Genomic DNA, 27,578 nt, shown 5'->3' on the forward strand with positions numbered 1-27,578 from the left:
GGTGAAGTGATGTTTGTGGCCTTGGTGGTGGAAGTTGTGGCTGCATTACTGGCATTTTGAGGTGGGGACACAGAGGGTGGTGTGGGCTGCTGCTGATCTGAGATGACCGGGGCTTGGTTTGATTGACTGTTCACAGCTCTCATACAACTTTCGTTGATGTCATTGGCCTTGTGATGTGGCACTGTACCGCCAGGTGACTGCAGCGAGCAGGCAGGTCGATGATAGTCACTTTCCACCAGTGATGAGGAAGGGGGATATTGCTGCTGACTTGCATTATAAGTGAAACCATTTGCTCCTTGGTAGGGGTATCCACCATAGATCGCAGAGCTGTCGTAGTAGGTCGCTTTTTGCATTTCGTTGTTTCCCAATATTTATTTCACAAACTGACAGGGTCTTGACACCCGTAAAGAATAACATTGGCACCCCTCTGTCACGTGGCGCTGCTCGTCCAATGGCCTCTCTGGTCAGACCTGTGTTGGAGAAGGAGCACAGTGAAGTGAAGAAATAGGAGAGATCCATCTTACTTACAATAGCTAAGTGACATGAAAGCCATAAAGGAAAAAGTGTTCAGCAATATTGAGAAGTGTGTATTAAGATGATAGGGCTTCTCACTAACGTCCAAGTAATTCGCATTTGCCCAGAAATTACAGTTAAATGCAATCTGAATAACTACATCACAGCCTAGGCTGTTCACACACATCTCACCCCCCACCCACCATCAACAAATAGAAACAAGTACCTACATGATACCACTGCCCCCTTGTCACTCACATGTGTACACAGGGAGGTAGGTAGTAGGTGCACAGCATATACATTTATACACAGGGAGGTAAGTAGTAGGTGCACAGCATATACATGTATACACTGATGGGCATAGTGGCAATAAAAAAAACTGTGCACACCCACGGGTTGTTATATCTATAGCACAAATAGTGAGGCTAATTTACTAAAGGAGTTGGGAATATTTACACAATACATTGAGTGAATATTCACTTCAATTAACAAATCATACTAGCTGCTTTAATAAAAAAAAAGCCTCACCCTGTATCTTTCTATCACACACACACAGTTATCACACATATATACTATATCTGTATGTTTATTATCTAAATACAGAAAACGTGGATGCTGATATTGTGAATGCAAAATAATCACAATTTGTTTGTATTATATAATCTACAGATATCCTGACATATGTTAGGTAGCATGTATGTGTATATTTACATATGGTTACTTGAATATGCACACAAACAATAATATACATACATACAAATATCTAAGTGTTTTAACTTTATTTTTATTTTTTTTTTCAAATATTTACATTTTTTAGAAATAAGCATGCCAAGTACAAACAGAATCTCTCAAGTACAAAGAACATGCACAGCATCTAGGTGTTTTATGGAGAACTATTTTGTTTTTTGTTTTTTTTAATTTAGCTTTATACACTACTAAATTATTCCATCAGCTACAGCCCTGGCTTCTATGCAATATATGTTATATATTTTTTATGTATTTATTTTTTTAAAGAAATAAGCATGCCAAGTACAAACAGAATCTCTCAAGTACAAAGAACATCCATAGCATCTAGGTGTTTTATGGAGAACTATTTTTTTTTTGTTTGTTTTTTTACTTTAACTTTATACACTGATAAATTATTGCAACCGCTACAGCCCAGGCTTCTATGTAATATATGTTTTATATTTTTTTATATATTACATTTTTTTTTTTCATTTTTTATATATGTTTTATTAATAATTGTATAAACGTTTAAGCACACAGCCTATGTCCAAAGCCAGCTGGTGCACACAAAATACACACAAAGTTTAGTCCTCAAACATACACATATGACCCAGCCTCACTGATCTGATAAACCTCATGTAAAAACGATAACCTCAGCTCTTGGTGCTTATTGTAAATTACTGGTTATTGTACATTCAGGGCACACTATTGACTCAGTAAACAATCGTTTATCAACTGCTAGATACAGCTTCCCAAACACAGGCCTACAGAACACAATTCTAATGTCATCCAGATGAAAAGTCTGCTTCCACCTTACTGGGCTCAATAATATAGCATAGGGACCTGCCCAATATAACCATGCATAGAACATATCTATATATATATATATATATATATATATATATATATATATATATATATATATATATATATATCAGATTTAATTAATGCATGCCCACCCCCTGCCTTATGTAGGAACTATACCACTAGTTAGAAATACATTTCAGTCAATTGCAGCCGCTTGGCGTTTATATAATAACACAAAGCAGCACAGAATGATACAACCAGGACTGTTCCAAGGCCAACTCTATTTACTATGTGGCCGCCTAGGCTGCTTAATATACTGAGCTCCACATATGGTAGATACATGAACAAAAATACAATGCTAAATAGATTCATAAGTAACTTTAAAAAAAAAAAGTCATAGGCCTTGTAATGTGATTTGTCGTTGTGAAATGTACACAATTCTACCTGTTAAAACATGATGGATTTGAAAAAACACCAGGAACCAGAAAGACCAGCAGCGTTCATCTCCATGACCACGGCATGAACTTTGTGTGCAGCCCCTAACGATAATAGGCTCTGTCTTTGCAACTGCTCTGCAATTTGATGTATGGGGGTCATTTGGCTAGCGAGAGGGTAGATGATGGAAACACAAGCCATAAAATACTTCTAGGATCCTGACTATCTTTTGTTAAATCTTCATGTTTACCTATGTCCAAATAACTATTTAAACTTTTAGCCACAAGACAAAAGCAAAAGCATTCAAAACGCCTCCAAAGCAAACTGCGAGAACATATATAAATATAAAAAAGCTACATTTCAGAAGCTGCACTCATCTTAGTACAAAGCAAAAGGAGTGGTAAAACATAATGAAAGAAAAATAATAATATATATGTAGAGAGAGAGAGAGAGAGAGAGAGAGAGAGTTTGTTTTTATATCTGTACTTCTATGTTAGCATTTATATTCTTTTGACATTTCTTTGTGTATCCAATTATAAACATAATAAAAGAAAGAAGTAGCCAAACATTACAAACCCCTAACAGGCCTAAAGTTATCATGGTAGGTTTCCAACTTTTTTTTAAGATGGGGGTTGCACTTTTTCCCCATAACTTCCTACAATGATATTATTATAAATATTATCTGTGTAGCTTGAGAATTTTATTGAAATAGTTGTGCCCTTTTCCTTGACATTTACATTACACACTCCTAAAAAAAATCCACCATTCCTCCCAGAGCCAGTATTCCCCCAAAATATAATGACTGGAGTATGAAAACGATGAACTGGAAAGCCACATGTCAGTGGGCCTTTATTAACCCATTCTTTTCTGAGAAGACTCCGAAAGAGGCATTATTCACCCGACATGCCCCTTAGCTAGCAGTATAACAATATTTCATGCTTTAGACAATTCACCCAATGTTATTATCGAAAATTAGATTTATATTTGCAGCTCAATTCCTCAAACTGGCAGAATTAAATGGAGTTGGAATTATAATGTAGACTGTATAAAAAATTTTAAAAAAAGTATTTTATTGAAAGCAAAAATAATAAAGATACAAAAGCACAGCCTGCTTTACTGTTGTAAGTACAACCGTGTTCTTAGTAGTTATTTACTGTGTCCTAGAGAAGAGAAGGGGAAAATATTTGGAGGTGAAGATAAAAAAAAATGAGTAATCTCCTAGATTCAATGGGCAGATAGCAGAGAAACTGTGTGGAGACGAGAAAACAGCCTGTATTAGCAAACTATACGTATCAGTCATTTCTTGAAAGGAAGCTGGAGCCTGTGAACTCTTCTTGAACCGAGATTTAAGACTATGGTCATAAATCACTGGGACATAAACTCCAACCATTCAGAAGTGATAGAGGATTTCTGGCCGTCTTACCTTGGATTCTGACGACTGACGCGGAACACAACAGACTGTCCTCCAGTTCGGCTTCAGAACCAGCAGATCTGGGTCCCCCCACCCTGACTTAATTCCTAGGCATAATGAAGGGGGCCAGGATAGCAAAGCACTGCAGCTCTATCACCTAGCAGGCAAAGCAGGCACAACACGACCTCAGGATGAGAACAAGCGCTCAGGAAATCTGAACAAGAAATGGTCTGCCAAAAAAACTGGACAACCCCTAAGGTTACATATGGGCGACCCCGGTCACCAAGATAAGAGCTATCAACTCTCAGGGCTTTCCAAGTGTAGTTCCACAGACACAAAAATGGTATGTTTCTCCTTACAAATATTGCGTGCTGAATGATGCTAGATTCCAAGGAGAATATTCATCTGGGAACTGGGATGTGTTGGGGGGGAGAGGGGAAAAAAAGAGAAAGACATTTAGGGAGATGGGGTAGACATGGAAAGAAAAATAAAATAACATGAAAAAATTGTGGGAGGAGGATCTAGGACCCTGTGAAAGTAGGCGTCACTTGGGTTCTGGAAAATTATGCTAATGAACAGCCTGCGACTTAAAGGTCTGATTTAAATGGCTTTTGCTGCTTTTTTTGTTTAATTATTATTTAATTCTCTCCTTTTAGCCTATTTCTAGGTGTCTTTAAACGAATGTTAGATATTTATCACCAAACATATGCCGCCAGTCAGTAAAAAGGAGTTTCTAATGATATTCTGAATTATTAATCTATTGATGTATGTGCACTTGATTTCAATCCTAACGTCTAGTGTGTGCTGACCTGTCTGGCTTCTAATAAACCAAATCTAAAATAAATCTTTTCATTTCTGTTAATAGAAGGGTTTGTGGTAAACGAATAATGACTGCTATGATTTTCTTTATCTGCTCAAAGCGAAATAAAATGCAACTGAATCCCTTTCACTGGCGTTATTCCCTCCTATTGTAGCGTTATTATTTTTCATTGAGGATTAGGACCTAATAAGCGCAACATGGAAAATCTTAAACCCAAACCAGTTGTTAAAATATAATATGAATGTTGCAGAGGAGCGAGGTTACTGGGAGAAGGCAGCAAATAAAGTGAAATACATAAAGGACTATATAGGCCGGTGGCCTCTTCTGCATACCAATGGCTTTGTCATTTATAGCTAGGAAAGATTTATTACACCATGCACCATGGCTGTAAACGGGGCATTAAAACACAGAAAACACTTGCTCCTTACTGCAGATTGCAATGGCACCACTTGAAAAGAGGGAGTCAGGCAACGTAGGAGGAGAAGGCAGCCAGAAATCCACTACTAGGCATTTTCATTTAAGCCAATACTCAGTGTTGTATTTGATGAAAGCCCACTTTGGTCAATCATTCACCCCACTACTTCTTAAATTTGCTGATCCGAGTTTCTTTTATTTCAGTACTGCTGAGGATAGGATCAGCGCCTTCCTTATGGCTGGACACCCTATACCTTATAATGCCTTCCAGACTGGAGAGAAAGAGAGAGAGAGAGCATACACTCTGTTATAACCTACTTACACATGAAATAGGAGGGGAAATGGACCAGAATAAATTCCACGATGATTATCATTTGAAAGGTTTATGCCTCTGACAGGGAGATGTTTATCCCATCCACTGCACCTTTCTCAGGTATTGTTTGTATGTATGTTGTAAATCAGTTTACTGGAGCTATATTATGTAGGTCGGGTATTAATGTTGTATAAAGTGCTGCTTGATTATTCCCTGGCTTCCAGGTTCTAGAGAGATTGATGGGATCCTACTGATTATCGCATATATTTACACCTTATCGCTATATATTGTTTTATAATTGAAATCATGTTTGTAAAATGTGCAATAAAAGTCTGACTATTCGAGGCTCTTGGGTTGATTGGATTTTTATGCAGTAGCAACATGAATGTAGAAAAGTAGAACATGTGACTGGGTAAGCAGCACCTTGGATAGCCGTAAAGGTAGATCTACAAAAGCATTGCACTTAGCCACTGCTCACTAATGACATCAGACACCCTTTTTTTTCCTGTGCAGTAAATATGGATATGAAAATATTTATTTTCGTAAGAATTACATCAGAAGCCGAAATGCATATTTCTTAAATAAATAAAATACATTTTATAAAGTATTATTTTAAGGGGAATCAGTTATTCAAATCAATATATCCATAAGCCTTTGCTTTATCTACTGAACATAACTTATATCCTTCAACAAAAATTCAGACATAAAATAATCAATGCGATATGTCTTCCAATCTATTTCTTCCAAATAAAAAGGAATATGCAAACATATATAAGATGAATATATACACACGCATATAAATATTTATTATTGTATATATGATACATACACACACACATATATAAACATCTATTCTTGTATAAATGGTGCACACACTCACATACATATATACATGTGTGCATATATATAAGAATAGATGTTTTGTTTATATACGTATGTATGTATCATATGCACAATAATATATATATAGAGATATATATCTATATCTCTATATATATATTACTCGCACACACATATTTTTCTATAGAGACATGCAAACACATACATGGAATTATGCAGCTAGCCTAGCCACCTTCTGGGAAGCATGATTGTAAACCATTTTGGTACATCATCTTATCAAGCTCTTCTGCCCCAATTCACTAGCTACATAAATCAAATCTCAGCACTGTGACCTTTCCTCAAGCGCCACTCATTAGTGCGTGTACTTAATATCCTCACTCTCTCTATGTATTCCTATGCAGCTTTGTACACATTGTAACATGCCAATAATCATATCTATAGGATATGAAAAATAACCACTTCAGCCTTGACCCGATAGTGTTAGGCAGCCTCTTAAATTGTAAAGGCGTTTGAAGCATCTAGATAAGTTATCAACATCTAGAATAGTGCATTTTTTCCTGTGGCAAATAACACAAAAAAAAAAAAGTATATATATATATATACATATATATATATATATATATATATATATATATATATATATATATATATCAATCAGGTATTTTAATAAAATACATAGACAGCAATAGCTACAGACTGAATAACACCACTGTAGAAAAAAAAAAAAAAAAAAAACCGTTACACTAAAGAAGAAAAAAAGAAAAATTCAAATCACCTAAATACAACACATCAGTGCCATCATATTTTTTGTGTTGAAATTGCAGGATAATGAGCATTTGATCCTCATTAAATATTGTTTTTATAATGGCTGCCCGCTCAATTCGACAAAGAATAGAGGAAGACAAGAGTAGACTAATTAAAAAAAAAAAAAGCAAAAAAAAAAATCCTAAGGAGTCGACCACTGGTAATCTTTATAATTATAAACCAAGCATACAGGAAAATAGTTATTTTTGCTGTATCAGAAGAGATATTAGAAGATGTGAAGAGAGAAGACACTCCAAGAAACGCAATGGGGAAACAGAATACACACGCAGACCCTAAATTCTATATTGACCTTTATCATGGACAGCAATAACTCACACCATTCATGAAGAATCATTCGATATACCTTAAAATAAAATCCATCCTTTTTAACGAAGCACTTAAGTCCTATCAGCTTTCCAGTGGGGTCTCGCTGATGGTGGGATCTGGGTTGCAATAATAAAGAGAGCCTCTTGCTGGAGGTGGTAGGGAAAGCACTTGCTCTCAACAGATACTGGAAAGGCGTAATCACAGGAGAAGCTTGGCTGGGTCTCCGCTCCAAATGGCACAATAATGCGCTGTATTATGTGCTCACGTGGTCATACGTCAACTTAAATCCTTTTATTTCAAATAGGGAATGGTGGAGGAACAAGATTTGCAACATTCACCCTCTCCCTACCTCAAATATCACATAAACCCAACTCATCACAAGTCCAAGGTCCCCCATTATTTGTTCCCTATTCTGGACAGAAAAAAATACGTTCCCCTATCTACCACATAGCTGTTGATTCACATACGTCCACAAGTTAGTACAATAGGTACTGAAGGCAGAAGAACACTCACAGGAGTAGGTCAGTCCATGGAGTAGAGCAAGCCTTGTTGACTGATTACTAAGCTCAGCACATATGAGCCATTAGAGAGGCCCATTGAGGAAGCCTTGCTTACTCCCACACATGACACATGTCCCACAGTAGAAGCTAAAAGGCCCTTAATTACCTGACAAATGCAAAACCCGTCTATCCTTCTAAAAGTTTTATGTTCATCAAAGCACAAGATTCCTCCAAAATGGGTCTGACATTTTTTGTGTATTCACAAATCCTCCCGTGTAAAGTCCCCTTGAGAAGTAGTTGTCTACAGACTCACAATTACAAGGTGCTTTCTGCAGTTAAATGGCTCTTTGCACTAAAAAAAATATACTATTGCAACCAGTGTGTGTGTGTGTGTGTGGTGTGGTGTGGTGTAGTGTGTGTGGTGTAGTGTGTGTGTGTGGTGTAGTGTAGTGTGTGTGGTGTAGTGTGTGTATGGCGTAGTGTAGTGTGTGTGTTGTACTGCGTGTGTGGTTTTGTGTGTGTGTTTGTGTGTGGTGTAGTGTGTGGGTGGGTGGTGTAGGGTGTAGTGTGTGTTGGATGATTAGAGATAGGCTAATAATAAAATAGATAGATAGATAGATAGATAGATAGATAGATAGATAGATAGATAGATAGATAGATAGATAGATAGATAGATAGATAGATAGATAGATAGATAGATAGATTAGAGATAGTCTGGCCATACATTATACTTTTTTCTTATGATATACCTTCAACTATGTAGTGGAAGGGCCGGCCTGATTGCATACTAATTGAAAGTGTTTAAGTTTGACCTCATATTATAAGATTTTGGCAAATCTAAAGGAAAATTGTAGAAGGAAATTATATATAATGTATGGTCAGCCAAAGACTAATAATAAAACAGGTAGGTAGATAGATTGGTAGATACATAAATTAGAGATAGACTGATAATAAAATAGGTAGATAGACAGATAGATAGATAGATAGATAGATAGATAGATAGATAGATAGATAGATAGATAGATAGATAAAACATGTAGGTAGATTGATAGATAGATTGAGATTTAATTGATAATTTAATTTATTAAATTGATCATTTTAATTGATAGATATATATTAGTGATAAGCTGATAATAAAATAAGTAGGTAGATAGATAAATTGATAGATAGATTAGAGATAGGCCGATAAAACATTAGGTAGGTAGATAGATAGATAGATAGATAGATAGATAGATAGATAGATAGATAGATAGATAGATAGATAGATAGATAGATCCACCTATAGACACAAATACTCCATACACTCACAGTATACACACCTTAGGTTTAAAAAGAGACGTATATGCATACACATTCAAGTTATTTGGGGGGAGTTTATGGTCAGTGGCCTCTGAACAATAACATTTAAGAAATGAGATCAAGCTTCATTGGTGACACTATTCCATAGGAGAACTCCCCAAGACACAAGCTGAGCCCATGAAAGCGAATACAACTGATTTTCTGGCTCAGGCTTGTCATTTTCAAGCAAGTTAATGAATATCTCGAACAGAATGAGCCATGGAACAAAAAGCCTCTAAGCAGCAAAGGCAAAGGGGTGCGAAATTAATGGATAATTGGGCAGTTGTTGGGAAGTTCAGGGCAGAGTAAGATGTGTGGCTTCTTCCCTGGACTGGAACACTTAAGAACTGGATGGAACTTGAAGAGGAGCCCAGTCTTTCTGAACTACTTGGTGGAGACTTTACACCACACTTATTTCATTACACTGCACATTAGCAGGTAAATTGCTGTTAGTGTGAATGGAGCCTTAAAAGCTGAAATGTATATGTAGCTCACAAGTATCTGTGTCTTTCAGAAATCGAACATTGAAGTGGGTTTACTGGAATCGGCCTGGTGAGTGATGAATGGATGAGCATGAAAGCCCTGGATGGACTGAGTATCACAAGAATTGTGCTTACTTCAGGGAATTTCTGGACTCAGTTTGCTCCACAATCCATCTAGTGTACCGTTGCAGCCAGGATATAGTGACTGTGGATTCCATATGGGTGGTGCAAACTGATAAACATATACTCTATTTTCTGTTTATGTACAGGACTAACTACAGATTGCTACTCGATTACGCTATTATTACTCCAAAAATCACAATTGTGCTATAATTTATGTAATCTCCAGCTCGTTACAGACACTCAGAAGTGTAAATCTGTGCAGCCCTATTGAGCACGAGGTTGACCACGCCAGGGACACACAAAAGGCTCTTTATCTGGCAAAGTTCTGACATGGCTGGGATAATGGAAGAGGGTTATGGCCAAGAGCATGATAAAATGCTGGGCTTTGCTGTTTCTTGACAACTTTCCAGCAACTTGGCTCCATTTTTATTATGTTATGTGTAGATAGATAATCACATTTTGATATTTATCATTACACCTGGGTAGTCACATAACTAAAAGTGGTGACCTAGGACGACAAATAAATCATTACATGCCCGCCTATGTGCATCTATATTCATATGTGCTGTCAAATATTGCTTCTGTGTCAATCCTACCAGTATTTTTGTTTACGTGTATTGTTTTTATAATGGAAATCTACACATCTTCTTAAGTGGTGTATACTGAAGATTTCTAGCAGAAAGCTCAGATGCAGGCTAATGCTAAGAAAGGCAGGAGATTAGACTGAAAACTTCAGAGGTACTGCATACCCATGGCGGCCCCCCTCAAATTTATAGCGCACCATTACTGGCAGGTGTGAACAAAGAAAATCAATAAACTTGTCAACGGGAGTACTTAAGAGTGTAATACTGCTGCGTGTGAAGGGGAGTTTTATGACTGCTTTAAATATCATTAAGAAAAGACAACAGCCGATTTGGGTAGCCATCAAGCTGGTTAAAATAGAAATGCAAAATTCAGCTTTTTTGTTTTTTAGCAAAGTGAGATCACCTAGTCTGGGGCGATGTTTGAAGTAATCAAATGTGCTGCAGATGGGTTTATGTTGTGTGTAAGTATTATCCCAAACAAAGTAGCAACATGCAAATACAAAGCTTCCCCGGATGATAAAAATACACATCTGTGCTGAGCAGCTTTAGGAAACTTCCTATTTGAATGTCAACTGGAGAATGGTATATAAATCATGTAGCTGGGGTCCTTTGTCCTGCTAAATTACTGAGAATTCTTCACATGTCCTGTGTCTCCTTAAATATCACTATTTCTTGAGTTACCTGCACGGATTTGGTGTTTTGTGACAGACGATGAATAGTAGCTATTCTGTCATCTTAAATATTTATCAGGGGCATCCTTGTTTAGTGCTGACATGAGTGTGACTATGATAACTTTATTACTAGGTTCTATGGGTCAGACTAGCAAGAAATACATGTGAGCAGGTAAGTTGTAGCTACTAAAAAAAGTGTTTACAAATACTTTAAAATCAGTTTGCAAGGGGGTAAAATAAACCTTATTTGGGTTATAAAAATAAAAAATAAAGAATAGATGGATAAATAGAATACATAAATAAATAAATAAAGAAGAGAGAGAGGTATGCACTCACACACATACATATAAGAAAGAAAAAAAAAGAAAATGGATAGATAGATAGATAGATAGATAGATAGATAGATAGATAGATAGATAGATAGATAGAAAAATTGAGCCTTTTTATCTCTCTTTTGATGGGTGTATTACTCAAGATCTCTGCTCTAACACAAATCAGCACTCTTTCATAAATACTTCTCAATTTAGTCAATACAAGTCGTATGGTGTCCCCAATAGCAGTAGTGATATTTGTAGGTGTGGCTGAAGCTACAGTCTTATAGGCTAATTTTTTTTGGTATGATAATAAAGATGACCCACAATCAAAGTAACATTTTCTTTCTGTGTTCCTCAAGTATGCATTAGTTAAAATATGCACGAGAAATGATTGGGGTATCGAAATGTATCCATGGAAGCAAAAAAAAAAAAAAAAATGACATAACTGGACATGTAAAACAAACACAAAAGCTGTGCACGCTATATATCAATACATTTATGTTTTTATAGGAATATAGTAAATCACACAAAGAGTTTACAACGACTGAGATATTACATTTGTGTCATTAAAGGAAATAGCTAATTTAGTGACCATAAATCACGAAATCATGTTGCTGTAATTAGCTACATTTTTGTTAGAATCAGTATCAAGCAACCATAGCAGCTTGTGTAAATTGCCATCATATGACTCTATGACACCAGACGTTTAAACTGATTTATTTTAAAATGTAGCAAATTTTCCACTAGTACTGATTCACTTTTGACCTGTTATAAAACAAAGTGACGTTAAACCTATGAAACAAAACTGTGATCGTGCTATTTTGACATCACCTAACAGCATCGCTTGGTTATGGGAAAATTTTACCAGGTCATTCACAAAACATACACCTACAATAGATTTTTCTTTCCTGGTAAAGGATAGGTAAGAGAAATAACTAGCCATTGACAGCTGTCAATCAGGTACAATATTCAACATATCACTCTTCTTTGATCATAGCATTAAAAGTAATTTTATTGCTAAGACACAATCATTATTCTCCCTGTGCTATTCATAGAGGCGGCTTAATTTCATACATAAATCCAAAAGACTAATGAATCGTGGAGATATAATGTCCTCCAACACTTTGCTTTTCCATCGCTAACCAGACTCTCACCCCTACACTTGAGATGGACTGACTTTGTAACTCAGGAGACAATAACACCCCCACCACCCAGGCATGTGGCAATGTCCACACAGAAAATAGACACTAAAGGTCTCTATTTCTATCAAGACCCACAGATGCCCCTTCCAATCATATAGCCCCATAGACTCCAAAAAGAACCTTCTGTAAACTATCTTATTTAATTCTAATTATTTATGGTACTTACTGAAATGGTCCCTTTCTTCCTGGTAATACTTCTGTGAAAGTGCTTCTTTAAAAAAAGACTGCCTCGGTAAAACTACTGAGCTGAGACAGATTCCAGACAAGATCTGAACTAATCACCATACAAGATCTCCTACCATATGAATATTTAGGTAACCACGTGAACAGAGAGCAATACATGCAGAGTGACAACTACAAGCCTGGTTCCGTCTAGCATGCACTATGCCATACCACACGTTTATGTTGACTCATGCTCTTCCAAGGAGGGAGTTGTACACCAGTGGCTCTCCCATGAAACTACATGTTTCAGCATGCCTTATCAGCCAATACTGACAATTTAAACTGCCTACTGAAAACAATTAGCCAACCAATTACTTTTCAGAGTCCTGGTGAAAACATCTATACAGTGCATTTCAGAGGCCTTATAATGGTGACACAACAACACATCATGAGAGGTGGAAAATGTTGGGTCTAGGTGCCACAATACAAAAAAACAATGTGTTGATTAAATACCAATGCTGCACCTAAAATGAGTGGAACTAATAGCAATGCAAAATATATATAAAGGATGCAAAGGAAACAATACAAAAATCAAATATCAAATTAATAATATGCAATGTATATCTGATTAATAAAGTGCACAATAGAATAAAACATCACAAATGTCCATAATAATCATATGTGAACAAATCTTCTTGTGTATGCTCCAACGCCATGAAAATAAAGTGCACACGTGCTTCAGTAATCTTGCTAAAAGTGCTTCACCCTAAGTGATAACAAAATGGGCTCACCAGATCGCTTCGGCCACAAAGTGACCTCAAAGCATGACTAATGGGAAGGACTCCTTAATTCAATGCTGTAGCTCCTTTATGCATCCCATTCCAATCAAGCAATCATATATGGAGGAAGCTGGGTCCCAATGAACTTTGCAGGTATACAAATGTAGGTGTCTTCACCTTATAACATCTCTCCACTGCATGACCAGCATCATCATCAAGGGCCTGTGTTTCTGAGTTCAGGTTTTACACCAGTACAGTTGATCTATTTTCCCATAGAGACCAACAGTGGTAAAGCAGTACACATCAAATGGTTGCAGGCATAATAATATGCAGTGTCCAGGCACAGATCAGTGTTCTGGACTCCAGACTAGGCCATAGGATTCTGGTCAAAGCCTCATAGATTTCAAAATGGAAATTAAAGCTGGCCATACATTATACAATTGTCTTATTCAATTTCCTTTAGATTTACGTTCAACTATGTAGTGCAAGGGCTTGTCTGTTTGCATACAAATTGTAAGTGTTTAGGTTTGATCTATTATTATATGGTTTTGGTAAATTGTACAAGACAATTGTATAATCTATGGCCAGCCTTAAGCTGGATACACACTATACAATTTTCTTTAGATTTTTTTCCTTTGGATTTATCAAAACCATATAATGAGGTCAAACCTAAACACATTCAATTTGTGTGCAATCAGGCAGGCCCTTGCACTACATAGTTTAAATTGAGTTTAAATTGAACAACAAAAGTTGTATAGTGTGTATCCAGCTTTAGGGTCCATGCACACTGGCTTAAAAATCGCTGTCTCTACAGGAGTTTTAGATTTTGCCTGTAGAAGCAGCTCAGTGTTATTCTATGTGTCCATGCACATTAGGATGATTAGAGGTGTATTTTGAGCTCCATGCAGAATAGGAGCAGAAAAAACAACGTTTTTAGCTTAAAAACGTGGCATAAAAGACAAGAATTGAAAGCATATTGTACAAAGTTTAGGTGAGTCTATGAGAGTTTAAGAGCATTTCGTTTATAGACATTTTTTGCACTACAAGCCCCTTTACAAAAGCCAGGAAATGATGTACAGTGACAACACACTTTTTTTTTACTAAAAAACATTGAAACTTGACGTTCAGAAGAGACAAGAGGAGTTTAGGAGAGACTGAGGTTTTTACAGCTCCTAAACTTCTCCAGAAAACACGATAGTGAAGGTTTTTTTATCCTGCCTCTGAACGTCCCTGACAGAAAACGCCTGTAGAAGTCATAATGTGCAAAGACACATAGAACACAATAGACGTGCTTCTAGAGGCAGGTGAAAGAAACGTCAAACGCCTGTAGAATCAATGAATCAAAGTACAGTGTGCATGGAACCTTAGAGGTAGGAAAAAACCCTTCTGGTTTGCATTTCTGATTGGATCTTTCTGGCAGAAAAAATGCAAAACACTCCTACATGCGTCTAAACTATGTAGAAAAAAATGCTCTATGACAGTGATGGCGAACCTTGGCACCCCAGATGTTTTGAAACTACATTTCCCATGATGCTCAGGCACTCTGCAGTGTAGTTGAGCGTCATGGAAAATGAAGTTCCAAAACATCTGGGGTGCCAAGGTTCACCATCACTGCTTTATGAGCTCTATGAGTATTTTTTCTGCCAAGGCAACTGATGTTATTTTAAGCCCAGTGTGCATGGAGCTTTACTCTACGCCAGTGATCTTGCTTTTTAAATTAAATTTAAATGGGCAAATAAAGCTGATCTGAGTGTTTGCAGAATCATATATTCCCTACTGGCATGAAATTGGTTGCCTTTAATAACTCACCTCAATGGAATCTCTTCACCTTGGATATTGTCCTCTTAGACATGCAGACAAGAAGCAAAAAAACATAAAATTCACCAATGAGGCCTGCAAGCCTCTACACCAGTGTTATTAAGCAACATTGTAGTCTTAAATTCTTTATGAGATTGTTAAACCATTTCAACTCATCTGGATATGTATAATAACATACTCTCTCATGAAGTTGACTGATTAGCTGGGTATGTGAATCAGAGCTGTTGATTGCCAGTAATATAGATCACATATCCTCAGCACAGTCTTCTATGCAGAAAAAAAGCTACAAGTGACAGTGTACTGTGAGAGGAAGAATGGTTTTGTGTGCTTTAAACTGTGTGGGGCGTGTTTCTGGCAATATTTACATACTTGTTTTCAAGTGATCTAGTTATGAAAGGATCTATGTGGAGAGGCAGGGGAGGGAACAAATTAAAAGTTTATGTTTTACCTTCAGAGCTTAAAACTCTGCCCCACTGTTTTCTTCAATACTCTCAGGGAGCCAGAGAGGGTATAAGTAGAGTGGTGGTGGTGGGGGCTGAGGTGGACTAAACAGAGAGAAACAGATGGGATGAGAGGGAGAGAAGAGAGAAAGGCAAAAGAGAGGGAAGTTGAAAGAATAGACAGAGGGATAAAATAACAAGGCTTTTGAAAAGGATAGAGAGAGAAAAAGAAAGAGAATGAGATGGAGGTAAAACAGAAGAATGAAAAAAGGAAAGATTGTATAAAAAGATAAAGAGAGAATAATAATAATAATAATAATAATAAATGAGTTGATTTATTAAAATTAGAGAGTGCAAAATCTGGTGGTACTGTGCATGGTAGCCAATCAGCTTCTAACTTCAGCTTGTTCAATTACAACCTGGAAGCTGATTGGTTTCTATGCACAGCTGTACCAGATTTTGCTCTCTCCAGTTTTAGTAAATCGACCCCATAGTGGTTTGAAAATATGAATATGATACACTCTGTATGTAGAGTGAACATTAGAAAGAGACAAGGGTCTAAGGAGGAATAACTGGAGACCATAAGAGAGGAAATGCTACAAATGTAATAGAGAATGACAGAGAAAAAGGGAAGCAAGGAGGGGAAATAGACAGAGGGAGAGAAAGAGAGAGAGACTAAGAGGAGGAGAGTTGGAGAATTGAGAGGTAGCACCTAAATAATAACAGATGAGGCAAAATAATACTGGAAGGATATTAGTAGAAAAGAGAAATATACAACAATTCTAAGAGGAAGCATGAGAGAACGATAAAATTGATTCTTTACTAAAGAAGTATTTTTATAATAGTTTGTGTTTGATTAAAAACAGAACTCTGGTAATTAGAGAAAACAGTATCCAGTTTATGTATACTTGGCAAACTTATATTTAGCAAGGTACATGTTCTACTTTCTTGTAAGCACGATACAAGTGTCTAAACAAAGACAATGTAATAATCACTCCTCTAGCAATCCAATACCTAAAAGAAAGGAAGAATGGAAAAGGAGCGAAGATGGGGAATAGGGAGAGGTTTGTATATAAACCAAGATATTAAAAAGGAGAAGGGGAGACATATTTAACATCTAACCAAATTTCTGTATATTGTGCTGCCAATAACATGTGCAAACCATGGCCCCATCATAGAATATAATGAAATCTACTTGAACATCTGGGGTAAAATATTCCTTGTTATAAATGGTGATTCTGCATATATTAGAAAAGAGCTCCTGGCTGCAAAGCTCCATTGTATAAAGAGAATTCTCCACCTTTCATCCTGCCACATTAATAATACCCAGTGAACCCGTGTCCCATTTTGTGCCATTCAGCTAAAAGAAAACCAATCACACAGCCAGAGCAATAAAACTCTCCCCTAGAGCTATCTGCTATCTCTGTCCTTTCTGGTGTATCCAATTTCTAAGCACAAAACAAATAAAACATCTTTAATTTCAACTCAACAAACAATTTTAACATTTCTATGAGGATATTTTAAGAATTCAATTCTGCTAAAATTTCAGATGCAGCACAAGGCCACCAATGATCAGAGAGCATTGCTTCAAGGATGGCTCATTACATTTGTGAAAAGCACTGATCAAACAAAGTGCATGCAAATTCTCTTGAAATCTATAAACACACACACACACACACACAGATATATATATATATATATATATATATATATATATATATATATATATATATATATATATATATATATATACTAAAAAATAATTATAACAGCAGCATCCAGATTTACAGAACCAGGGGTGGCTCATTTTACAGGGAATTCAGTACTAAAGGTCAAGGGTTTGAGGTCAGCTTGCATCTCTGCCTCTCTCACAAAAAAAGAGACAGAATTCGTGTCCTCTGCATGAACTCTGGTTGCCTTAGCAAATGGCAGACAATGTGACAGGGCAAATAACAAACGACAAAAAGTTAAAGAAAATGCCTGAGAATATATATATATATATCTATATAGATCTATATAGATATATATCTATCTATATAGATATATATCTATACCTATATATCTATAAAGATATATCTATATAGATATACATATTTATATATATGATGCATACTTTTTTTTAATCCTTAGGTGCTTGATAATCAAAATGCAATGTGAGATTGCATATGAACAAAGTGTACATAAGTAAATACATACATACCTTATGCAAAAAGACACAGTGGATGGCCCAGTTCTTTTTTTACCCAGCCTCAGTGTTGTGAAGAAATATGAGTAAATGTCTGACAGGGGGACCCTGCAGAAATACTTCCATTTTCCGAATGACTATCATATCCTGGGTTTTACTTTCCCACATCAAATCCTTCAGCATGTCTGGCAAGATACAAAGGCGTCATTATCAGTTTCTGGTTGTTGATATGGCACAGCAATACTGTATTTTAATGTCTTAAATTAAACGTACTCTACTATTAAACTATGCAGTAAATGTATATGATGGTAAGTAGGGTGATAGCAATGTAGATCTTACCATAAATGTGAAAGGCGTTGGAGAAACATAAAGCACATAAGACGTGGAAGGGCATTGCGAGGCTTTCCAAATCATTATTACCTTATTATAATTCTGGCCTTGGTAACCACTCATTGGTAAGAGTATATATATATATTGCACATACATACGAACACATTCATTCACACACAAACATGGCTGCATATAAATACAGAAATTAAAGAAATTCTTATTTTTTTTATTGCAGCCTGTGTGACTATAGTCCATCCTTAACCAAAATTCTGGAAGAATCATAGTTTGGTGACAATAAATCTTACTGTGTGGTCTCTTTGGCACTATTACACACCTAAAATGCCATTAAACTTGTATTTATGTTCATATAAACCATTGCATGTACTGTGAGAACATATGTGCAGTTGCACATAGCTGTATCGCAGCAAGTACGTTTAGGAAACGGTTGATGTTTTTGAAAACTTTAATTTTCACAGAAGAATCTTCGAGGTTAGCACCACAACAATACAGGACAAAAATCCACAATATATATAGTACGTATACTGTATCTACACCCTCTCCTCTCCTTCAAGGCGATCAAAGGCCTTCTAGAGTAATGCTAACAACAACGAAAGTGTCAAACACACACTGGTCACAGGCAACGATCTAAGCAGGAAAACAGTCTTTTTTTTGTGCCTACAGAAATGTTATTTGTCTGCAAGTATTTACAAACCCTGCTAGTTTTATTTCCTCAATCTTTGGAGGCCATTAAATAAAATATTTAAAAACGTTTGGCTTTCTTAAATACCCACAAGCTATATGTATATGTGTAATAATACAATGGATGGTCCATACCTTTATACCACATTCTATCCCATAAATGTATCTGTGGCATTTGTATTTTGTATATAAAATAGTTTGCTACATATGTAGACACTGAACTATGCAAATATACACATATACCCCATAGCTATTTTATAAGTATACAGTCAAATACTTAAATAGAACAACAACAAAAAGAAGTCTCCATAGGAATCCTTGGTAATGTGTATACACTGTTCTGGCTTGGTCAAGGACTTTTGTATCCAGCAAGAATAAGTAGGTTTGTTATATTTATTTTTTCCCCATAGTCATTTGGTCCAAAATTATTACCACCAGCCACTGGAGCAGCACAAGTAAGGACTTATAGTAATGGGGTTGTTGACCCATCTGTGTGCTGATGATGACCCTGTACTTTTGACTGCTGGCTGGGGGCTGATGAGTTTGCTGAGCGCATCTTAGTGTTGGGCAGTTTGTGGTCTTTCTTCCACTTCATTCTCCTGTTCTGGAACCAGATCTTGACCTGACGTTCAGATAGGCATAACGTGTGTGCTATTTCTATTCTCCGGCGTCTGGTCAGGTAACGGTTAAAGTGGAACTCTTTTTCCAGCTCTAATACTTGTTGTCTGGTGTAGGCAGTTCGAGACCTTTTGGGTTCCCCTCCAGTGTAATTTGGATTAACTGAGCACACAAGAGAGAGAAACAAAAAAGAAGCAATGGGAATATAATCATTAGATATTGACTTGTCACCACTGATAGAATTTTTTTTTTTTAATTAAAAAGTTTCTTAGGCCACTGACAATGCACCAAACAACGGAATGCCATAAAACATGGTGATGGGGAACTGGAGGGGGGAGAGGGAAGCGTCAATGGCGTATGGCCCAGAGTCAATAGCAGGACAATTACATTTATGGGATCTGTAATTACTTTCTAAACAGACTGACTCCAATAAATCCTCCAGTGAGGAGCCACAACTACTGAAAGAATAGCCTTTCCTTTTTCCTTGGCCAGCAGGCAACCCAAGTGACCTCATGCAGCAAAGCTACTGATCTTACCTATGTTGCAATGGATTTTCTTCATCCAAGGATAGACCACGGGCTCTTTGCATTTGAGGCCAGCAGAAGCAGCAGTATTTTTCTCAGTATGGATGCTGTCATTGGACACTCCTATAGGCTCACAGTGCTGGGGTGGCTGTCTGAGGACGTGGCTTTGGAGAAGTTGCTGAGACTGTCCTTTCCCAGGGAGCCCATCCTGGGTGACCCCAGCGTCATGGTTTGGGGTGAGGTGGCTGTATCCATAGGTGGCTTCTTGATAGGAGCCTGGACCTTGGTAGAGAGCCTCTGGAGGAGCCTCGAAGCCCGGTTCCCTCGGCCGCTCGTAGTATTCAGGAGACTGGTTGTGCAAGTAGTTATTTTGGCCATACTCCTCGCAGGGTGGGAATTTGGGCTCGATGTAGTTGGAGTTTATCAAAAACGAACTCATGGCCATTAATTTGTGGAAGTGCAACAAAAAAATACTAATTTTTCTCGCGTTGTCGTTTTTCTCTTCTCCTCTAAACCCTCCTACTGCCTGTCAAGTGTGCAAAGTTAGCAGGCCACGTGACCGACCGGGCCAATCCCAGCCCTCCCCTGGACCCCGGATAAGGAAACACAAGGATGATAAATGCTTTGCTAGTCAAGCCTTATATACTTAACTGGAGCTGCTGTAAGATCATCAGACTTATAATCGCTGCCAGAAATACAGAGGACAGCAAAAAAGGATCAATACTATACATAGTGCTCTGTACTAGATCATATAGTAATAAGCAGGACAGACTGAGATCAGTAAAGCTCGTCTCTGACTCATCAGCTGTGCCCCACACACGTAGGACTATGCTACTCAACTGGAGGAAGCCTCTCTGCAATGTAATACTGTATGTAATCCTATATGTAGTATGTACTTCAATCATCTGTAATCCTGCTACATAACTGAAAGGCTGCTGTCTAGACTGCTAATATGTGCTCTGCTTATCACACCACAGTGCCTGCTAGTCTAAAATGACAGTTAATGTATAGATCTTACCTATAGGAGGATACCCTGTGATCTGCAAAATGGAAAATGGCCAGGTAGGAAAACTGTAGGGCAGTTTATTGTAAATTAGTAATAGGACTATCACACTGCAAACATGAGACCTTGAACCCTGTAGGATTCACCACATGTTAACATGAGAGTTGCACCTTATAGGATTCACCACATGTTAATATGAGAGCTGCACCTTATAGGATACACCACATGTTAACATGAGAGCTGCACCTTATAGGATTCACTACATGCAAACATGAGAGCTGCACCTTATAGGATTCACTACATGCAAACATGAGAGCTGCACCTTATAGGATTCACTACATGCAAACATGAGAGCTGCACCCTATAGGAGTCATAACACTGCAAACATGAGAGCTGCACCTTTTGGATTCACCACATGCAAACATGAGAGCTGCACCCTATAGGAGTCATAACACTGCAAATATGAGAACTGCACCCTATAGGAGTCACAACATTGCAAACATGAGAGCTGCACCCTATAGAAGGATTCACCACACTGCAAACATGAGAGATGCACCCTATAGGAGTCACAGCACTGCAAACATGGGTGATGCATCCTGTAGGAGTCACAACAATGCAAACATGAGAGCTGCACCCTATATAATGATTCTCTATCGACCCACAGGCAATCACAGCACTTCATACTAACCTATATAAATCAGCAGAAATAGGGAAGGCAATCCCCTTGTGGTATAATGCAGTTTTAGCTAGAGCAGCTGTGTTTCCTTCATAAATGAGTGTAGGTAGGACTTGGTGTGTGAAGACAGATCAAGCTTGCATACACACCTCTAGCAGCTTGCACTCTATTGAGAAAGCACCAGATGACTTAAGAGAATCATTGACTATATCGCTTATGTAAATATTAATATTGGCATCACCTAAGTCCGGTAAACAGCCACTCAAAGAATTATATATGCTGTGCATGTATGATGGTAACTGAGTGTCTAATCGCAAAGAAAGAGCCTCTGAGCATCCAAACTGTAAGATAACAATACAGCCTGGCCTGACCCTGTAATAAAGTACAGAATAAGTTATCTGATTCTTTTAGGGCTGGAGGGAAAGGGGGGGGGGTTACTGGTCAAAAGAAGTAAAATCTGGCAGATAAATTCCACATGTTACTAAAAGACAAAGGCAGACCTACTATGAGGCTGTATATGCTGTATATATGGAGACCCCACGTATTATAGCATTTTAAACATCTGTGGAACAATCTGTAGTTATCCCTCAATGCACTCAGTTGATGCTGGGATTCTAACTGCAATATTGTCTAGTTGCACTGTTGCTATATATATATATATATATATATATATATATATATATATATATATACATATATATATATATATGTTATATATAGAGAGGGAGTGAGAAAAAAAGAGAGAGAGAGGGGGATCTTTACACACCCACACATATATACATATATATTTATTTATTTTTTATATATATAGCTATAAATGCCAGAATCTTAACTGCAATATTGTTATATATATATATATATATATATATATATATATATATATATATATATATATATATATATATATATATATATATATATATATATATATATATATCAGACTTGCAAACCAGTTAACTATATTGCTGCCTTGCAAACCGGTTAACTAGAGTGATGTCATGCACAGGCTGTTTTTGGTGAGCAATGCAGAGCAGACGATGACCCATTGAATCTACCACAAATACCCATTTTGCAACTCTTACTACCTAGGTGTATAAATAGACACACTGGCAAAATATACACATAATGCCACAGCTATATTTAGCTGTTTGTGCATCTAGAGAGCACAAAAAGGAGGCATTTACCTTGTTATATGAAGCATAAACAGAGCAGATGGCGAATTTTCATTCATTTGCATGCTGTACTAGATGGATGGTAAGCGCCAAGAAGATTCCTAAAAATCGCAGTTTTTATGGTGTACACCGTTTCTACACATAAATAGAGGAACGCAGAAATAAATGATGTTTGCAATGAATTGCTTTAGAAATCACAGGCAATATTTCTGCAAGGACATGAGATAAAAAAATACTTTTTATTCCCCTAAAATATTTTTGCTAATAAATTAAGTTTCGTCTGCTACAACTGAGACATATCAGTGACTAATTTTGAAATCACATCTACCAAATACGTATTAGGGAATAATAACTGGCTAATGGCTATTGACATGAAGAAAAAAAAATATGTGTTATATAATTGAATATAGTGCAACTCAGTAACACCCTAGTGATTTAGATGCAGGCTTCAAGTTTAACATACTGTGACCAATCATCTATATGTGCCTCTATAAATCCATGAGCAAGGGGACAGAACATATTTAAATATGATACATGTTTTATTATGGGCTTGTACAGAAAACTTTTTAGTACACTAATTCCTTATATGTATATAAATACAGCAAAGCCATTTAGCTCAAAAGTTGCAGCATAGTTCCATGTTTGTAAAATAAAACACTGATCAGCTGAGCAATACAGCGAATCCAGCTATCTAATGGCTTGTGGCTATTCTCTGAAATCATTTGTGGTTGGTCTTCTCCAGTACATACAGAAAACACCTCAGAGATAAGTTTTCCTTTTATGTAGGTGCAATGCCCGCCAGTGACTGTTCATTTCCAAAAGCCTGTTCGTCTTTGAGGTTTTGTTATCATGAAGAACTGAGCCAAGACCACCACGCGTTATCTCAGGACCGACGTTTTAAACATTTTGCTGCAAGATTTATGGTTATCTCACTTTGCCATAAACAACCAAATCAACTGTGTGGAAACCATTTGTGTTTTCTTCTAGAAAAAAAAAAACACTTTTAGGTATGTGTCCATATAAACGACTTTTTCTTTGCTGAAAAATATTTTTAAAAAATTTACTTTAACTATGAATAGTAATGTGAGTAGTGTTAGTTTTTAGTAAATTTGTGGTATTAAAAAAAAAAACATAGTGTAACATTAAACAAAAATATATATATTGTCTTTGCAATTTGTTCTAATAAATTCTAACAAATAATTGTGAAGAAACAAAAACGCGTGCAAAATGTTATTTTTTAAGTTCTTTACATCTTTCTTGTCTTATTTTTTTTTTTTTCCTAACAGCAACCTAGTGTTTGCTTCGAAGTGACCGTAGTGTGACACTGTGCGCATTTTGTTTCGTATTAATCTTCCTCATTGACAGTCTTTGTTAAATAAGGAGGCTTGCAGTTCACCAGGCGACATTTTCATATTTGTTAGACTTGGTGACCTGAGGTTCACCTCGGCCTTGGACTTAGCTTTTCTAAAAGGTCCAGCAAGTGTCTTTAAGGCAGCAGGGAGTTTCTGCCAGGTCACTTCTTCTGACAGAAAATGAAGAATAAATAACGGAAAAGTACACATTACAAAGGTTATGAAATGCATCACTCTTGTTGATTGTGAATCTGAGGAAGCCCAGTGACCTCAGCCCAATGAAAGGCTGATGGTAGGGGGGCTCTAGAAAATATCACCAATCTTATGTTGTTTGCGGCATAATTGTAGAATACCTCTTAAAAAAAGTTGCATCTAGGTTTTCTAAAGTAAAAAAATCAACGAAAAATTCAAAATTCACAATGAAACAGTTGAAAAAAAAGTCAGTTGTAGGGATCTGGAAGCATTTAATTTGTGATTAATGAATGTACAGGAAGTTGATAGGAGACTGAGGTTAGGTATATAAGAGGGGGAAAAAATAACAAGGCTAAACTAAACAATATCATCATATGCCACAAACAAATATACATGTGCAGCAGATACGAATATATATATATATATATATATATATATATATATATATATATATATATATATATATATATATATATATATATATATATTTGTGTGTGTGTTTTATCAGCTAACTGTGGTTGTGGTTTCCTAGGTTACAAGCCATGTCTAATCTTTACATACTTCACCACAAGGTTTGTGTTCTGTGGCTATCTTATCTCACACAAGTAAAAAAGATATTAAATATAATTTACTCAAAGTTGTCAATTTTTATTCAAAATCAGTGAAGCCGTGCTTGCTGTAAGCTACAAATATCCAGCCAGATTGGTGGGGGACACCATTTACTTAATTTAATGGGTCACATAGATTATGCCAACTTTAGTTCTAAAAATTCTAACTCAGCAGATTTTGTTTATTTTGTACTGTAATATCTATTTATAAAGCAAACAAAACGGATTTTGCTACCTCAAAACAAATCAAAATATTTTCTATCTTTTCAGACCGATATTTCGATATTTAGATGGGAAACATCATTTATATAAAAAAAAATGTATGATTTGCTTATTGTGGTTCTAGTCTCTATCTGCGTTTTTTATATAAATATTATATACAGTAAATTAAAAATAAATATATAATAAAAAAGATTCCTTTGTCTCTCATTTACTGTTGTGTATATATAGATATAGATATATTTATCTATGTAGATATATCTATCTATATATATCTATATATATAGATATAAATATAGATGTCTATATCTATATATATATATATATATATATATATATATATATATATATATATATATATATATATATATATATATATATATATGTATATATATATACCCCGATATCCTTTCTGTGGGATTTTGTGTGCGAGAAAATTAGTGCTGATAGTATATGGAATGGAATGTATCTGAATTAAATCAAAAATATCACACTACACTTTAATAAAATGTTATTCTGGTTTGTTTTATTTTGTTTTTTTTTGTTTGTTTTTTTGTTTTGTTTTATATTTTTGATACAATTTTAGAGTGTCGACTTGCATTCTAGCTGCTCTAGAACCATTTCTTTCAGGCTATCCAGTGGATAGACTTCAAATGAAATGCAGCTCATACTGTTGTTGAAAGGAATCATTTTTCTACCCTTGCATGTGTAATTAAGGTCATTTAACCGCTAGAGTTCAACAGGAGTCCAGTCTATGATGGTCCTCTAAACTCAAAACACTTTTTTATCTTTTGTGCTTATGAGCGAAATGTCCACTATATAACATTGACATCCAACTTTGTCTGGATAGATGGCTTGTAGGAGCGCAAAGCTTAAACTTTTGACCTCCAGCTTTTTGACCTGTGGTTGTACCACCCAGCAAAGCACACACGTATACACATATATACACACACATCTTTATGTTAATATTTGGCTCCCTTATAGCCTACCATCATTACAGCCAGCTGCCCTTAAAAGAAAGAATGTACAAAAAAAAGTCTGATTAAAAAAATATATTCATGGTCATGCAAATTTTTGACCACTGCTACTCTACAGTAGACTAACTCTTGAAGGCAAATCTAAACTGGCAGCAACGTTAACTGCTGAGTGCCTTCTCTTATGTGTTTTTTTGCTACTTGCATTGAAAAAGTACATTTATTGGAAGAAAGAGGGGGAAAAAGCTTGCATAGGCAACTGTTGTCAGTGAACTTGGTCTAAAGCGAGCTCTGGTGGTGATACTAAGGTTTGCAGATTTATCTTCTCTGCATTTACTTAACCTGGCAGTGAACTGAGGGAGCTGTGATTTGTTAAGCACTGACAGTCTTCACCTTAAGCGAGGGCTGCTTCACAGAATTGCAATTGTTTGAACAGCAACGCTGAGTAAATATTATTTTCAAAGGGAAAAATAGCTTAAAACTTATATCTCTACAGCTTAAAACATTAAAACTTGGGTAGGCTTAGTTTTACTGAACTCACTCAGTCATATGCATTGCTGTAGGTAGTGGGTATGTAGAGAACCACACATGGAATTAAAACTTAAACTTTCTGAGTTTGTGTGTGTGAGTTTCAAGTCTCTCTCTCTCTCTCTCGCTCTCTCTCTCATACTTTCTTTCTCTCTCTTCTTTCTGTATCTCTCTCACACTTCCTTTCTCTCTCTGTATCTTTCCCCTTTCTCTACCCACTCATATAGAAACACACACATTCACCAAATTATATTTAAAGTGATTATTTAAACAGTGTAGCTAAGCAACATACATTGTAACTATTATCCTACAGAAGAAAAGTTAAATTGAGCAAACTGGATGCCACCTTGTTGAACTAAGGTGGCATGATGATGCTTACACAGTAGCTACACAGTATTTTTTACTTCATGTAAATCACTATTTATTGCATCCATCTGTTTGGACGATAATACTGCACACAGTTTTGAAAGTGAGTAGTCAAATCTGTGCAAATACAACTTCACAATGAGTGCAAACTTAACAGAACAGCTTAATAAGAGAATTCGGAACTTACAGCAAAGACATTGCAGGACATTCACAGTGAATACCGTGTTTACAAACATACAATAGCGAGTTCATACTTCAATTTTTCTTCCACTTCTGCTTAAGACTATTGAAAAATATACAATAGGACCA

General features: G+C 36.4%; 2 protein-coding genes and 1 long non-coding RNA gene across 5 annotated transcripts in view; 1 reads left to right on the forward strand and 2 right to left on the reverse strand.

The window, feature by feature from the left end:
• The window catches only part of HOXA3 (homeobox A3), a 24,424-nt gene extending 5,777 nt beyond the window's left edge, over positions 1–18,647 (reverse strand). The window contains exons 1-2 of one of the 3 annotated variants that reach the window (XM_073630147.1): positions 18,024–18,647; positions 1–470 (exon numbers count right to left, since the gene is read on the reverse strand). The exon at positions 1–470 is cut by the window's left edge and continues 83 nt beyond it. In XM_073630147.1, coding sequence (XP_073486248.1) covers positions 1–353 — 353 coding nt within the window. In that variant the 5' untranslated portion in view covers positions 354–470; positions 18,024–18,647. Of the gene's footprint in view, positions 471–3,904; positions 4,386–12,790; positions 13,044–18,023 lie in introns of those variants that run through there. The other 2 variants (XM_073630149.1, XM_073630148.1) reach the window with 2 other exon arrangements.
• On the forward strand, positions 3,357–10,392 carry LOC141144448 (uncharacterized). Its single transcript, XR_012244408.1, has 3 exons — positions 3,357–4,235; positions 5,331–5,559; positions 9,763–10,392. It is a non-coding gene; the product is annotated as an uncharacterized lncRNA (long non-coding RNA).
• Positions 18,648–18,787: 140 nt separating the features above from the next.
• On the reverse strand, positions 18,788–20,739 carry HOXA4 (homeobox A4). The gene is made up of 2 exons (XM_073630153.1): positions 20,192–20,739; positions 18,788–19,817 (listed from the first exon to the last, which is right to left on the reverse strand). Exons 1-2 carry the CDS (start codon positions 20,622–20,624, stop codon positions 19,501–19,503), a joined length of 750 nt encoding a protein of 249 aa, XP_073486254.1. The 5' UTR covers positions 20,625–20,739; the 3' UTR covers positions 18,788–19,500.
• Between the last annotated feature and the right edge of the window lie 6,839 nt (positions 20,740–27,578).

Source organism: Aquarana catesbeiana, linkage group LG05 (assembly GCF_042186555.1).
Source record: "Aquarana catesbeiana isolate 2022-GZ linkage group LG05, ASM4218655v1, whole genome shotgun sequence".
Taxonomy (NCBI): Eukaryota; Metazoa; Chordata; class Amphibia; order Anura; family Ranidae; genus Aquarana; species Aquarana catesbeiana.

What these genes read in the sequence shown, in the direction of transcription:
- HOXA4 (XM_073630153.1), bottom strand. Translation starts at nt 20,624, where the DNA reads ATGGCCATGAGTTCGTTTTTGATAAACTCCAACTACATCGAGCCCAAA. An exon ending in GAAAATCCATTGCAACATAG is followed by an intron (nt 19,818 to 20,191) that starts GTAAGATCAGTA and finishes TTGTGTGCTCAG; the next exon opens with TTAATCCAAATTACACTGGA.